The sequence below is a fragment of the Stylophora pistillata genome, chromosome 12, assembly GCF_964205215.1.
Source record: "Stylophora pistillata chromosome 12, jaStyPist1.2, whole genome shotgun sequence".
NCBI lineage: Eukaryota > Metazoa > Cnidaria > Anthozoa > Scleractinia > Pocilloporidae > Stylophora > Stylophora pistillata.
Genome location: NC_142530.1, coordinates 21,993,911 through 22,005,762, shown reverse-complemented (window position 1 = coordinate 22,005,762; position 11,852 = coordinate 21,993,911). Strand labels below are relative to the sequence as shown.

General features: G+C 38.4%; 2 protein-coding genes and 1 long non-coding RNA gene across 3 annotated transcripts; 2 read left to right on the top strand and 1 right to left on the bottom strand.

The window, feature by feature from the left end:
• The first annotated feature begins 245 nt into the window (after window positions 1–245).
• On the top strand, window positions 246–2,480 carry LOC148719274 (uncharacterized). Its single transcript, XM_088739892.1, has 3 exons — window positions 246–474; window positions 594–848; window positions 1,020–2,480. Exons 1-3 carry the CDS (start codon window positions 246–248, stop codon window positions 2,093–2,095), a joined length of 1,560 nt encoding a protein of 519 aa, XP_088596018.1. The 3' UTR covers window positions 2,096–2,480.
• Window positions 2,173–9,372, bottom strand: LOC148719273 (uncharacterized). The gene is made up of 2 exons (XM_022954157.2): window positions 4,067–9,372; window positions 2,173–3,952 (listed from the first exon to the last, which is right to left on the bottom strand). Exons 1-2 carry the CDS (start codon window positions 4,433–4,435, stop codon window positions 2,477–2,479), a joined length of 1,845 nt encoding a protein of 614 aa, XP_022809892.2. The 5' UTR covers window positions 4,436–9,372; the 3' UTR covers window positions 2,173–2,476.
• A 1,129-nt stretch (window positions 9,373–10,501) lies between these two features.
• Window positions 10,502–11,828, top strand: LOC148719272 (uncharacterized). The gene is made up of 2 exons (XR_015993601.1): window positions 10,502–10,628; window positions 11,790–11,828. It is a non-coding gene; the product is annotated as an uncharacterized LOC148719272 (long non-coding RNA).
• The last annotated feature ends 24 nt before the right edge of the window (window positions 11,829–11,852 follow it).

Below are 11,852 nucleotides of genomic sequence, written 5' to 3'. Positions count from 1 at the left end.
AGCTTTAGCATGTCGCATCATTCTTCTCAAAGATTCCTTATCGGCAAAAGAAATAATATCCAAAATACTTTCTAGTTCGATCACAGCTGCATTGGGATTATCCACAACGTAATGTCTTCTATTCTTCATTTGCACGTTACGTCACGCATAATTAAGAAAACCGGAAGTCGGCCATGTTGGACGATATGTAAGCGTGTTTTAGGGCACGGTCACAGTAGTGAATATGTAAGTTATCTAAGTTTGCCATGCCAACTCTATGTGCTGTAGTTGGTTGTGGCCACAACAATGTTCGCGACAAAGGAAAATACACTTTTTTTCGAATTCCGAAAATTATAAGTCATAATGGTGAAGAAACAGAACGATTAAGCACTGAAAGAAGGAAACGATGGTTCAAGAATATTCACCGATCTGACAAAGATCTGACCGAGAAAAAAGCCGAAACAACCCGAGTTTGTAGCGCACATTTTGTTTCAGGTAAGTCAGATATTCCTGTAGAAGTTCTGGGCTTTGTTTAGCTATTAAAGTAACAAAAAACTCGGGTAAAATATTTCGCGCGAAACACTGTAAACATCAAATCACATGTGTTTGTTTAGGAAAGCCATCGGATCTTTACGATAAAAATAATGTGGATTGGGCTCCTACAGTAAATATGGGACATTCAAACATAAAGGACCCTGCTGCTGCCACATCCCGAGGATCAAGAGCTGAGAAAAGGGCAAAAATATCGATCCAACCGGTCAAGAACAAGCGGGCTAAGAAGAAGTCTGAGGTGACAACTGAGTCAACTGACACAAGTTCAGCGAGCTCTCACGACTTTGACAACTACTTTCATGATATTCCACTCCAAGGTATTTATATTTAAAGTCATATGTTATTAATATGGTTCACTATTAATATTTCCAGTAGAATTTGTTCTTAAAAACCATTTTTCTATAGCTTGTTGGAGTGGGTATATAACTGGATGTCAATATTTTCTGTATATGAATTCTTATTCTAACATTTCTTATTTAATATTACAGAGTATGTTAGTCAAGACTCTGATTTAGACAAGGGATGTCAGTTTCATGTTGCTACACTAGAAGCATCTGTGCAGACCACAGAGACAATTATTGACCTACACAATAAAGACGAGTACACTCGCAACCTACAGTGTGAGCTTTCTGAGCTCAAGCAAAAGCTCCTTGATGCTCAGCTTAACATGGAAACATTTCAAAATAACAACGAGAAAACCCAATTTTACACTGGTCTTCCAAACTTTTTTATGTTAATTCAAGTATATCATTTAGTTCTACCATATATCAAGTCAACGAGTACTAATGCATTGACACCATTTCAAGAGCTGTTGCTTGTTCTTATAAGAGTAAGGCTTAATGTCCCACTACAAGATCTGGCTTATAGATTTCAGATAGCCTCTTCCACTGCAGGGCGCATTTTTGATCGTTGGAGTGAAGTGTTGTCTGACCGTCTTGGTTTTCTTATACATTGGCCTGACAGAGATCAACTTAGAGCCACAATGCCATCAGTCTTTCAAAAAAACTTCGGGAACAAGGTGTCAGTGATTATTGATTGTTTTGAGGTGTTTATTGAAAGACCATCTAGCTTGATTGCTCGAGCAATGACATGGTCAAATTATAAACACCACAACACTGTAAAATTTTTAATAGGTATTACTCCCCAAGGCTCTATATCATTTATATCTAAAGCATGGGGTGGTCGAGTAAGTGATAAATACCTGACAGAAAATTGTGGAATCTTGAGGAAATTACTTCCTGGTGACATTGTGCTTGCAGACAGAGGTTTTGATATCGCAGATAGTGTTGCCTTACAGCAAGCCAAACTGCATATACCAGCATTTACCAGAGGAAAGAAACAGTTGTCAGCCATTGAAGTGGAAACTACCAGGAAAATAGCAAATGTCCGGATACATGTGGAAAGAGTGATCGGACTTGCCCGGCGTAAATATACAATTTTACAAAGTATTCTGCCAATTACCTTGTTGAAAGCAAAAAGTGGCAAGCAAGCATCCATTGATAGAATTGCAAAATTATGTTGTGCCCTGACTAACTTGTCAGATTCAATTGTGCCTTTTGAGTAGTCAAAGTATTTAATACATAGTTGGTCTAGTCCTTTCAAAAATATCAGTAAATAGAAAGCAATATTTTAACAACAATATAGCAGTGAAATAAACAGTTTATTTCATGATTTAACAATGTAAACAAATTGGTTATAACTTTGCAAATCACTAAACACCATTTAGTAAACACAATTTAGTACTTAGGTGTGAGCACCCTGTCAATTTTCTATTATTATATGTGGCAGAACATACAGTGCAGTACTCAATATTCCAATTGACGTAAATGGGTATGGATTGAATGACTTCTTTCTATTACTAGTGATATCATGAACATAGTAAACACTGTTTTGTACTTGTAATTCTCTGCCTTAATTTGGTACGAAAAATATATGACTATTGCATCTAGTCCAATTTTTGACAGTCCATACACAGCCATCTACCTTTTGGGGGATTCTTTAGTCTTAGACACTGAAGGTGAAACCATTTAACTTTACAATCATCATTATCGCATCCAACTAGAGTGCTGTCTTCAATATATCGCTGGCAGATGCACCACTCTGCGCTATCATCATCAGGACTAGGTGCTACGAGTGTTGAGGGTAGTGAGGGACGGGTATAAAGCTTTCCAACAATCTCAGGTAGAATACCTATTTTAAAGAATTCTGTTACCTTGGCAACAGAAGCACTCCAAAACTCCACATCTGGCATTATCCTTTCAACATAAAGTCCATGTGGTGTCCATACGATGAAATCACAATATTCCACATTGCAAATGAACATTTGGCATTGTACTTGGTAGTAATATGCATGTGTTCTATTAAGATAGATGCTATCACTGTCATTCTGCAGACAATAGTTTTTGTCACTTATTACATGTGGATCAGTTGGGCTGAGATATTTAGCACTGTACGGACATTTAATTTCACAAACACCTGGCCCACAGCATTTGCAATTGACCAATCCATCTGGTGATGCTCCAATATGAGGCCACTGCTTATTTATTTGCAGTCCACTATCACAAATACTAAAGTCATCATGGCATCTGTTCGTTTTTTCTAAATAGGCCTTACGGGCATTGGTCTCATTTTTACAGCCCCATGCTGTTGCTGCACTACTAAACTTAGTAGACTCTGGGTAGCAAATTCTCTTAATAAGGCTTGGGGAGGGCCTGCTGATGTTTGTGTGGCATGCAGATTTAAAGTTTGAGGCTGTTATCCTTCCTGCCCTCTGCTTGTACCATACATTAGTTGATGCCTGCTCTCTAGTACCCTCCTCAATAGCCTTTATTTCTTCATCTGTTATTGAAATCTGTAAGCTTATGTCTATGCACTTACTAAGAAGTTCATCATAGTTTAGTTCTGTAGCATTTGCATCATAGAGGTGGGTCAATGGTTGGGGTAAAGCTGCTTCTTTAGGGATATACTTGGTATTGTATGGGGATATTAGAGATAAGATGGCAGGCTTGCTGTCGGACAATGAAATCTTTTGAAAAAAGTTCAACTGTTCTTCATAACTCGTTATGGTTAGTGGTCTTTGAACTACTTCGTCACTGTTTCGTAGAGCTGTTGGTACTTTTTTGTCTTCAAGGAGTTGTGAGTGTTTTTTCTTTGCTGAGGTGAAATCGATTTCCTCTATAGCTGCATAAGGTATTTCTTTAACATAACCTGGCATCAGCCATTGACTTTTGGTTTGGGTGCAGGTTGTTGATGAATGCATTCGACACGCAGCTTCTGAAGCAAACAATATAGCAGCAACGTGAGAACAGCACTCACTTTTTCCAGACATACAGTCACAATGTGCTGTAATAACCTTTCCTGAGTATTCTGCCAATATCCAGGCTTTTAATGGCTTTTCACTCGCTCTTTGAGAGTGATTTACCTGAAAATAATTAGAAGCAGTATTTTTAACATACGTACCTACAATAATAAACTACCAGTAATTTGTTGTTGTACAACCGAAGCTATAGAATAACTTAGTCAAACCTTAACTTACCCTTGTTAATACGACAACTGTAGTTTCAGTAACTTCCTTCATCATCAGTGTATTCACCCATCCAGAAATGAAGAAATTAAAGGCATCCAAAGACTTGTAAGCCTTCATCTCAGAATTGGTTGCCCACGATGTTTGAAGGATCAAATAGTTCACTATATCAGGGTATTCGACGCCAGGAATTAGCCCTAAATCTTCGCTCAAATCACTTTTTCTTAAATCAAAAGGGTCAAAACCCACTAAGTTAGCTTTTTGCTTGTACCTTTCCCTAGTAGGACCATCTAAAGTATAAAAATATTCCGAAAAAACCAATGTATCACTTGAAGACGCCATGTTCGCTTGTAAATTTATGATTTGCATATCGTCCAACATGGCCGACTTCGATGACGTAACGTATTTTTGTCACGTGGTTGCAAATGAAGAATCGACCGCATTCATCCTTGACTAGTATTCCCGCAAGGTATGTAAATATATCACTTGGGTCGATATTTGACTTGTAAATAAGTGACATAAGCAAGAAACGCTGTCATCACGTCCTTGTACAATTGATCTTTTGTAGAATGTTCTACGGTTTGTAGATTAAAACTTTCCATCTCGTCAATATATTTGGAGACTTGTCGACGTATGTGACAAAGATCTTGTTCAGTTGCTTTCATGTTGATTAATGCAAATATTTCATCCATTGCCGTTCCGGACCATTGAGGATTCTGTTCAAGTATTTCACTTAAATGCGTGAGAGACAGATCTTTCTCGTAAGACATGGTGATTGAAATGAAACGTTAAAATGTTTGTAGAAGGTTATACTCGTAAAAAAGTGTCAAAAAAGTGATTGACAAGCTGTCATAAATTCTAAAATGATATAAATTATACGTTTGCTACTCACTCGAATCATTTTTAGCGATGCCTTCTAAGAAAGAGTTAGCTTGTGAATGCGGCCATTGTCAGACTTGTCTATGGAAAGAAGAGATTTGGAAAGAAGCGCAATACAGAGTCGATATCAGAGCCTTTAGAAAAGCATATTTACCTAAGTGGATTGAAGACATTACAGAAAAGTTGGCTTTACTAAAAATTGAATGATGCCGCAACAATACATTTGGAATAATAAAGCCTTTGCCGGAAGATTGGCAGAAAGATGGTTCCAATGTACAAACTGTTGGCATTATACACCGTTTTATTGTAGTTATTGTCTGAGATGTCATTTACCTGTACGAATCGTGGAGAATGAAAAACCCATGGATATTCCTTAAAGCTAGCAAAAGACACAAATTCATCATTTCATGCCAAGCCAGTAAAGCAGTCACATCATCATGAGCAACGTGAGAATTTTGAACGATAGTGAATTACTTTACCAAAACAAGTACCTGTTTGATTTGGATGCGACTAAAAAAATAAGTGGACCTCGTGAACTCATATGTGGCATATTGGGATATTTCAACACTCCTTTATCGCCAAAGAGACGCTACGAGTTGATTTCTACCACGCGATATCCTATGAAAGTGTATTATTTCTTGCGGTATTTACAAGCCGTCTTTGAAAAGAAATTCCCTGACATCCACATGAAAGACCCTACCAGTAAATATCAATTCATGGATGCGTGTGAAAAAGTATTTGATGACATTGCGCGAGAAGTCAACGACTGGCCAAATCCTATCGGCGGCCACATGCAACTCTACATGTTTGAACATTGGGGTACATTTCAGCAATTGGGAGAACTTTTAAGGAAAAATAATTTTTATATCGACGATGTGACAGAAGTCTTTGCGATGTTCCGTAATCCCATGTTAAGCCATGCTGAGGTCATGAGTGAACTGGTGACATTGACATGTGAAAAATATTCCCCAGAGTGGTTCAAAAAATCACTGGAATCGCAGCGGTTCATCAAAGACTGGTAAAAGTAGTTTCACAGGAACAAAGGGGTATCACATTCTAGATGGGTGTTGCATGTGTGTCGGTCTATGATTGGTTAGAAGCGTATATATCAGAGAGAGTCAAACCACGAGTCGTCCTCTTTACCTTCAAGTCGAAGTACCTACACAGTCAGAGCAAGTTCTTCCCAAAAATGGCAGCAAAGAACTACGTCTAAAAACTGGAGCCAGAACAAGTCATCGACTTACTCGATACGCTTCTAGATATACTAAAACGCGAGGATGACATTGATGAGAGGAAAATGCTAGCCTCGTTGGAGAAGGACCGTTTCAAAGAAAAAATGCCGGAGGTGGATGGAGATCACATCTATGTGGGGAAAACAAAAGAAGCCATCGCGGCGGTGAAGAAAGTCGTTCGTCACATCGTCGAGGAAAAGATTACGGAGAAAATGAAGCGATTATAGGGGTGTAAGGACAAAAACAAAAAATAACATTTTAACGATGAGAAGTATGTTTACTTGTCATATCAAAATAGGAACGCTCTCACCCAGATGAAGAAATGATGTTTTCGGATTTTACTGTTACTGTGTTATTTTGATAGGATCGCTTTCACCCAGTTGCAGAAAAAAGTGTAATGTTTTCGGTTTTTACTTTCCATTACTTCAATAAATGTGTTTGACAGTACATGTGTGTAGTCATTTTATGGGAGGATGGAGTGTTGTAAAGACCTTTCAACACTGCCCTGTTTTTCAGGCAATTGTGCCAGAAACCCACTGAATCAAATCTTCAATTTTTCTTTCATTTTTGAAAGAAAGAATTCGTCAATCATTTTGCCTGAAAAACATTTTTCTTTTTTTTTAATGAGATAAAAAATGAAAAAAATCAGTTTTCAAAATTGCCCTGTTTTTCAGGGTATTTTTGTAAATGTGCCAGAAACCCCCTTTTCCTACTTCTCTTTGTCTTTCTGAGCAATCAAAACCTCTTGCTCTGGACCAGGTGATTTTTCAATTTCTTTTTAGAGACTTGGATTCAACCCCTGCTCATTTGTGCCTCTTCCTTCAGTAAACAAAGGATGTCTTCTTGCCTTGACCAAACATCTTCAGTTGCAATCTTCCTCTCTTACCATAAGAAACCTCAAGTTCTGAAGCTTTTGCCTCAGGAAAAATTACAGTAAGTGATTACCATGCATTCTCATTTGAAGTTAAAACTCGTGAACCAAAAATATCACCTTCAACAAAAGATGTCCCAGCAGTTTTTGAACCCTTTTCTTGTTCTCTGTTCATTGTTGTCATTGGAATTTCTTCACCTTAGGGCCCTGGAGTTGGATTCTCGTCTGGTTGAAATGCTGTCGTTGTGTCTTCTTCTTCTTCTTCATTATCATCATTATGTTCTAACAGAGGCTCAGTATCTCCAAAATCTGCCATTTTTTAAAATATCTTGTGTAAAAAATGGAAGTCAGTGAAAGAATTGGCCCATGTTTTGAAAAAAAAAGATGTCAAACGCTCTCAAGGCTGACCGTGTGTCCTTAGGGTTCAAGTTCCAAAGATTACTAATGGGGTAGGACTTGTGCCTGGATCGCTCGCACTCGTCTTCCACTTGACAGTCAGTGGGCACATAAACAATTTCCTCGTGAATGTAGCAAGAGCTCTTGATGATCAACTGACTTTGAAGTTTGCAGGAGAAATTGTGCAAGACACTCATGGTTATGATTTATTCAAGCTTTGGGAGGACCTCCTCTTGACTGAGAATGAGAGGGCAAACATGTTCAGAGAAGGTATTCGGTCTGAAGATCTTTCGAAAATCAGAAGGATACAACAAGACTTCGAGCGTTGATAGGGAAATAAGCTCAATGCAGTTTATGGGAAAATCATGATATTTTGAAGGATCATGGAGTCTTTTTTCCGAGAGCTCTTTCTGATGAGCTTCTCTTCAAGCTCAGGCTAGCACCTGCTGGTAGTGTTGTGAAGGGATCCGACCCAACAAAACTTTCTTATCAATTGACTGACATCCAGCTTGAGTATGAAGTCATTCACAGTCAAAAACTCGCTGATGAAGCCCTTTCTAACTACAAAAATGGACAGAGATTCATGTATGAGCATATCACTCATCAAGACAATCTCAATATATAAAGGTTCCGACACAATCATCAATGAGAGTATCAATGTTCCAAGGAGGTCTATGAAGGGGCTTCTTCTCTTTTACGAGACATACAGCAGGAACAAGATATAGTGAGAAGATGTTTAATCTCAACATCACTGATGTTAAGGTGACTGTTGATGGTATTCCAAATAAGATTTACAGCCAAGGAATGCAGGCAAGAGATGTGTGGGAAGAAGTCTTTAGAAGATTTGGGAAGGAGAACAGCACGATAAATGCAACAGACTTTTGTGCTGGAGACAGATTCTGTCTCTTTATCGATCTTAGAAGCACGAGAGAATTTGATCTTCACGGCTCAGGATTGAGATTGAAGAATACAAAAGATGGAGTTCATCTTGCAATTAACAGGAAAGGATCGGATTCAGGAAACGTTAAATGTCACATCTTCATTCTTTCCGATGCTCAGCTCAACATTGTCAACAGAGAGCTTCAAAGTGTGACTTATTGATAATGCGATCATGAGTTTATTGAGATTAATTCTGAGAAATTGTCATTACTTTTCTCTGATGGTTCAAATGCATTTTGAGATTGTCTTGAAAATCAATGTAATCTCAAACTTCTTAAATTTTGCTTTGATTTTTCAAAGAAAAAACTGCAACAATCATTTTCCTTTAAAATCATCGCTGTTCTTTTTCAAGTGAGAATAACATCATTTTTTCAAAATTGCCTTGAAACATGGTTGTTTTGACACATTAAATTGCCCTGTTTTCAAGGCAATTGAGTTTTCAAAAACGCCATGTTTTTCCAAGCAATTTTGAAAAATGTGACAGAAAGCCCCTTTTCCTACTACTCCCTTCAAGTTTTCCCTAGCCTTGGTTTCTGTAAGTCATTCTTCGCTTTTCTTAAATCCAGTTGGTCTAGGTACCATACTATTCTTTTTTCTTTTTTGGGAGTAGGGGGAAGTAAAATTCTATTGAGACAGAAGTGGCAGAAAGCATAAACCGGCCCTAATCATTATCTTCTTCCATGATATCACACCATCTTTTGGTGTAGATCATTTCTCTATCTCTAGGCTACAAATCAGCCACCAAATCATAAAATCTCCACCATTTCCAAGTACTGGGTAACTGGCGACGAAGGTGATGAGACATCCCTGAGAAAGGTTGTCAGAGAATTCTGTATTCAGCATTCAGTCTACCGTCTGATAAATGACTCTGTCTCAGTAGCAAGAGGTGGGTTGAGAAATCAATATAAGAACACAAACAGAAGTAATCTTAAGTTAATCAGGATGAAGCTTTTAAAACATGCTCTAGTGAACTTCACCATCTAATGAATTAGATCGAGTCATCATTTTGTCCACAAAACACCATAAAAAACTGTAAAGACTGTTACCCCATGTGTTAGTGCTATCTTCCTTAATATCTTTACTCCAGACAATCCTGGTGATTTTTCATGAGGAACCAGGAGCTTTGAATAAAACAGGATGATGGGATTTTTTATTTCTTAACAGCAATCCTCAAATCCAAAGAGTGGCAACCTAGTTTCTTTAGAAACTACATCAAGAACAAATCTGGATAGGGAATGAAAAAAAATTCTTTTTTAAAATGAGGAATTTGACAAACCTTAAGCAAGCTTCACATTCATATTTATTTGCAAACCCAGCGGTTTGAAAATGTTTGGAAGAGCCCAGTGCAGCGGAAGAGCCCAGACCTGACTTTGAAACGCCCTCCAAGAAAACGGCTTTCTCTGCAGAGGAGCTAACCCTAAACCACTTTTAACCCTAAAACCACCAAGTTTTTTTTGAGACATTTTACAAGGAATTTTCAAAAAATTGTAAAAAAATCAGTTTTTAAGATTTTTGTTTGAAATTTTCACTGTTGGCAGCCAAGAGGTAGATATTTAAAAAAACGGTTTTAAAGAAATATACCCCTGTAGGGTTTTTCAGCACTGAGATTAAACACAGTTATATTGACCTAAAAATTTTCCGAAATTTTGGCTTGCAAGAGCTCTTGTGTCACGAAATGAATGCAGGAGACTGGGGAAACTAGTTCACAGGTTACCCTCAACTATCCGGAATCAAAATGGCGTCTGTTTACTATAGTGACGAAAGTGATGAAGAAAATGTGCTTGATGAACTTCTGCAGCCTGAAAATGAGGAAACGGATGAGGAAGAAGAATCAAACTATCATGAGTGGACACTTCAGCGACTCAAAGAAGAGTTGGGTCGAAGAAATCTTTCAAAAACAGGCAGAAAACAAGAGTTGATCGATCGACTGGTTGAACATGATGAAAGCGGAGCTGTGTTGTGGTCAGATGAAGAACTTGAAGTGGAAGACCTCCCTCCTTTTCGAAAACATCTTGGCCCAACCTTCGTTGTTGGCGATGAACAAAATGCTGGAGATATATTTAATCGCTTTTTTACACCGGATTTGATAGAAGTTTTGGTTACAGAAACCAACCGATATGCACGTGGGAAAGAAGCTGTCCATTGGGTTGACACTTCTGCTGAGGAAATAAGAGCATTTCTGGGAGTAACAATTTGGATGGGCTTGAAACAAGTACCTGATCTTTATGATTACTGGTCAAACAGTACAGTTCTTTCAGTTGATGTCATAAAACATGTTTTCCCGAGGAAAAGGTACGAGGAATTGCTCCATAATTTACATTGTGCTGACAATGGCTCTGCCATCCCTGCTGGCCAGCCAGGTCATGACAAAATTCATAAGATTCGAAACGTTTTGAATATTCTCAACAGAAATTTTCAGGACAACTGGACACCACACCAGCAAAACAGTGTAGATGAGGGAATGATTCCATTCAAGGGAAGAATTGGGTTCAAACAGTACATGAAAGATAAACCTACCAAATGGGGTATCAAGGTTTGGAAGTTAGTGGATTCAGTTAGGGCCTACCTTCTCCACTTCAAAATTTATACTGGAAAAACTGATAATCCAGGAGCAAATCTTGGAGAGAAAGTTGTCCTTGATCTTTGTACTTCTCTTCCAAGGGGTATTCCCTGGAAGCTGTACTTTGATAACTTTTATACAAGTTTGTCATTAGCCAGTTCACTTCTTGAGCAAGGAATCTTTTGTACTGGGACGACCAGACCAAACCGGGTGGGGTTTCCTCATCAACTTCACATGGCCAGACTCAAAACTGGAGAGTAAGTGGATGATGAAAGAACAAAGATTTTTTGCACTGAAGTGGAAGGATACAAAGGATGTATATGTGCTGTCTACTATGGCAAAGCCAGGGGTAGAAGATGTCAGGAGAAAAGAGAAAGGTCATGTGGAAGGTGTTATCAAGCAGTGTCCCTCAGTCGTGGTGGACTACCGCAAGTACATGGGAGGAGTGGATACAAATGATCAACATCTGTCATATTACAAATGTTCTAGGAAGTCTAGTAAATGGTGGATGCCTGTGTTTATGCAGATGTTGGACATGGCAATTGTCAATGCATGGATTTGTGAGTGTTTTCTCAGGGGAGATCATAACTCAAGAAAGCAGAAGGTGTTCAGAGATGAGCTTGTGGTCTCTCTGTGTGGAAAATTTACAGGAAGAAAGAAAGTTAGGAGGCCCTCTGGACTCCCAGGACCAAGGTTTGACAAGGCAGAACATTGGCCTAAGAAAAGAGAACAAAGAGGTTACTGTGCTTGTGGCTGTGGAAGCCGTGGCCGTATTTACTGTGGAAAGTGCAATGTTCCTCTGACTATTGAGTGTTTTGAACTGTGGCACACAACTGCCTAACTGATGTATTTTAAAAGCTTTTTCTACTTCAAATTAAATTAAGATTTCCTTTACAATGATGTTTAAGTTGTAGAAACAGT

Excerpts from the sequence above, each read along its gene's own strand:
- LOC148719274 (XM_088739892.1), top strand. The coding sequence starts at position 246 with ATGCCAACTCTATGTGCTGTAGTTGGTTGTGGCCACAACAATGTTCGC. Across the intron at positions 475-593 it reads TAGCGCACATTTTGTTTCAG|GAAAGCCATCGGATCTTTAC; the intron begins GTAAGTCAGATA and ends GTGTTTGTTTAG. Across the intron at positions 849-1,019 it reads TCATGATATTCCACTCCAAG|AGTATGTTAGTCAAGACTCT; the intron begins GTATTTATATTT and ends TTAATATTACAG.
- LOC148719273 (XM_022954157.2), bottom strand. The coding sequence starts at position 4,435 with ATGTTGGACGATATGCAAATCATAAATTTACAAGCGAACATGGCGTCT. Across the intron at positions 3,953-4,066 it reads CAGTTGTCGTATTAACAAGG|GTAAATCACTCTCAAAGAGC; the intron begins GTAAGTTAAGGT and ends AATTATTTTCAG.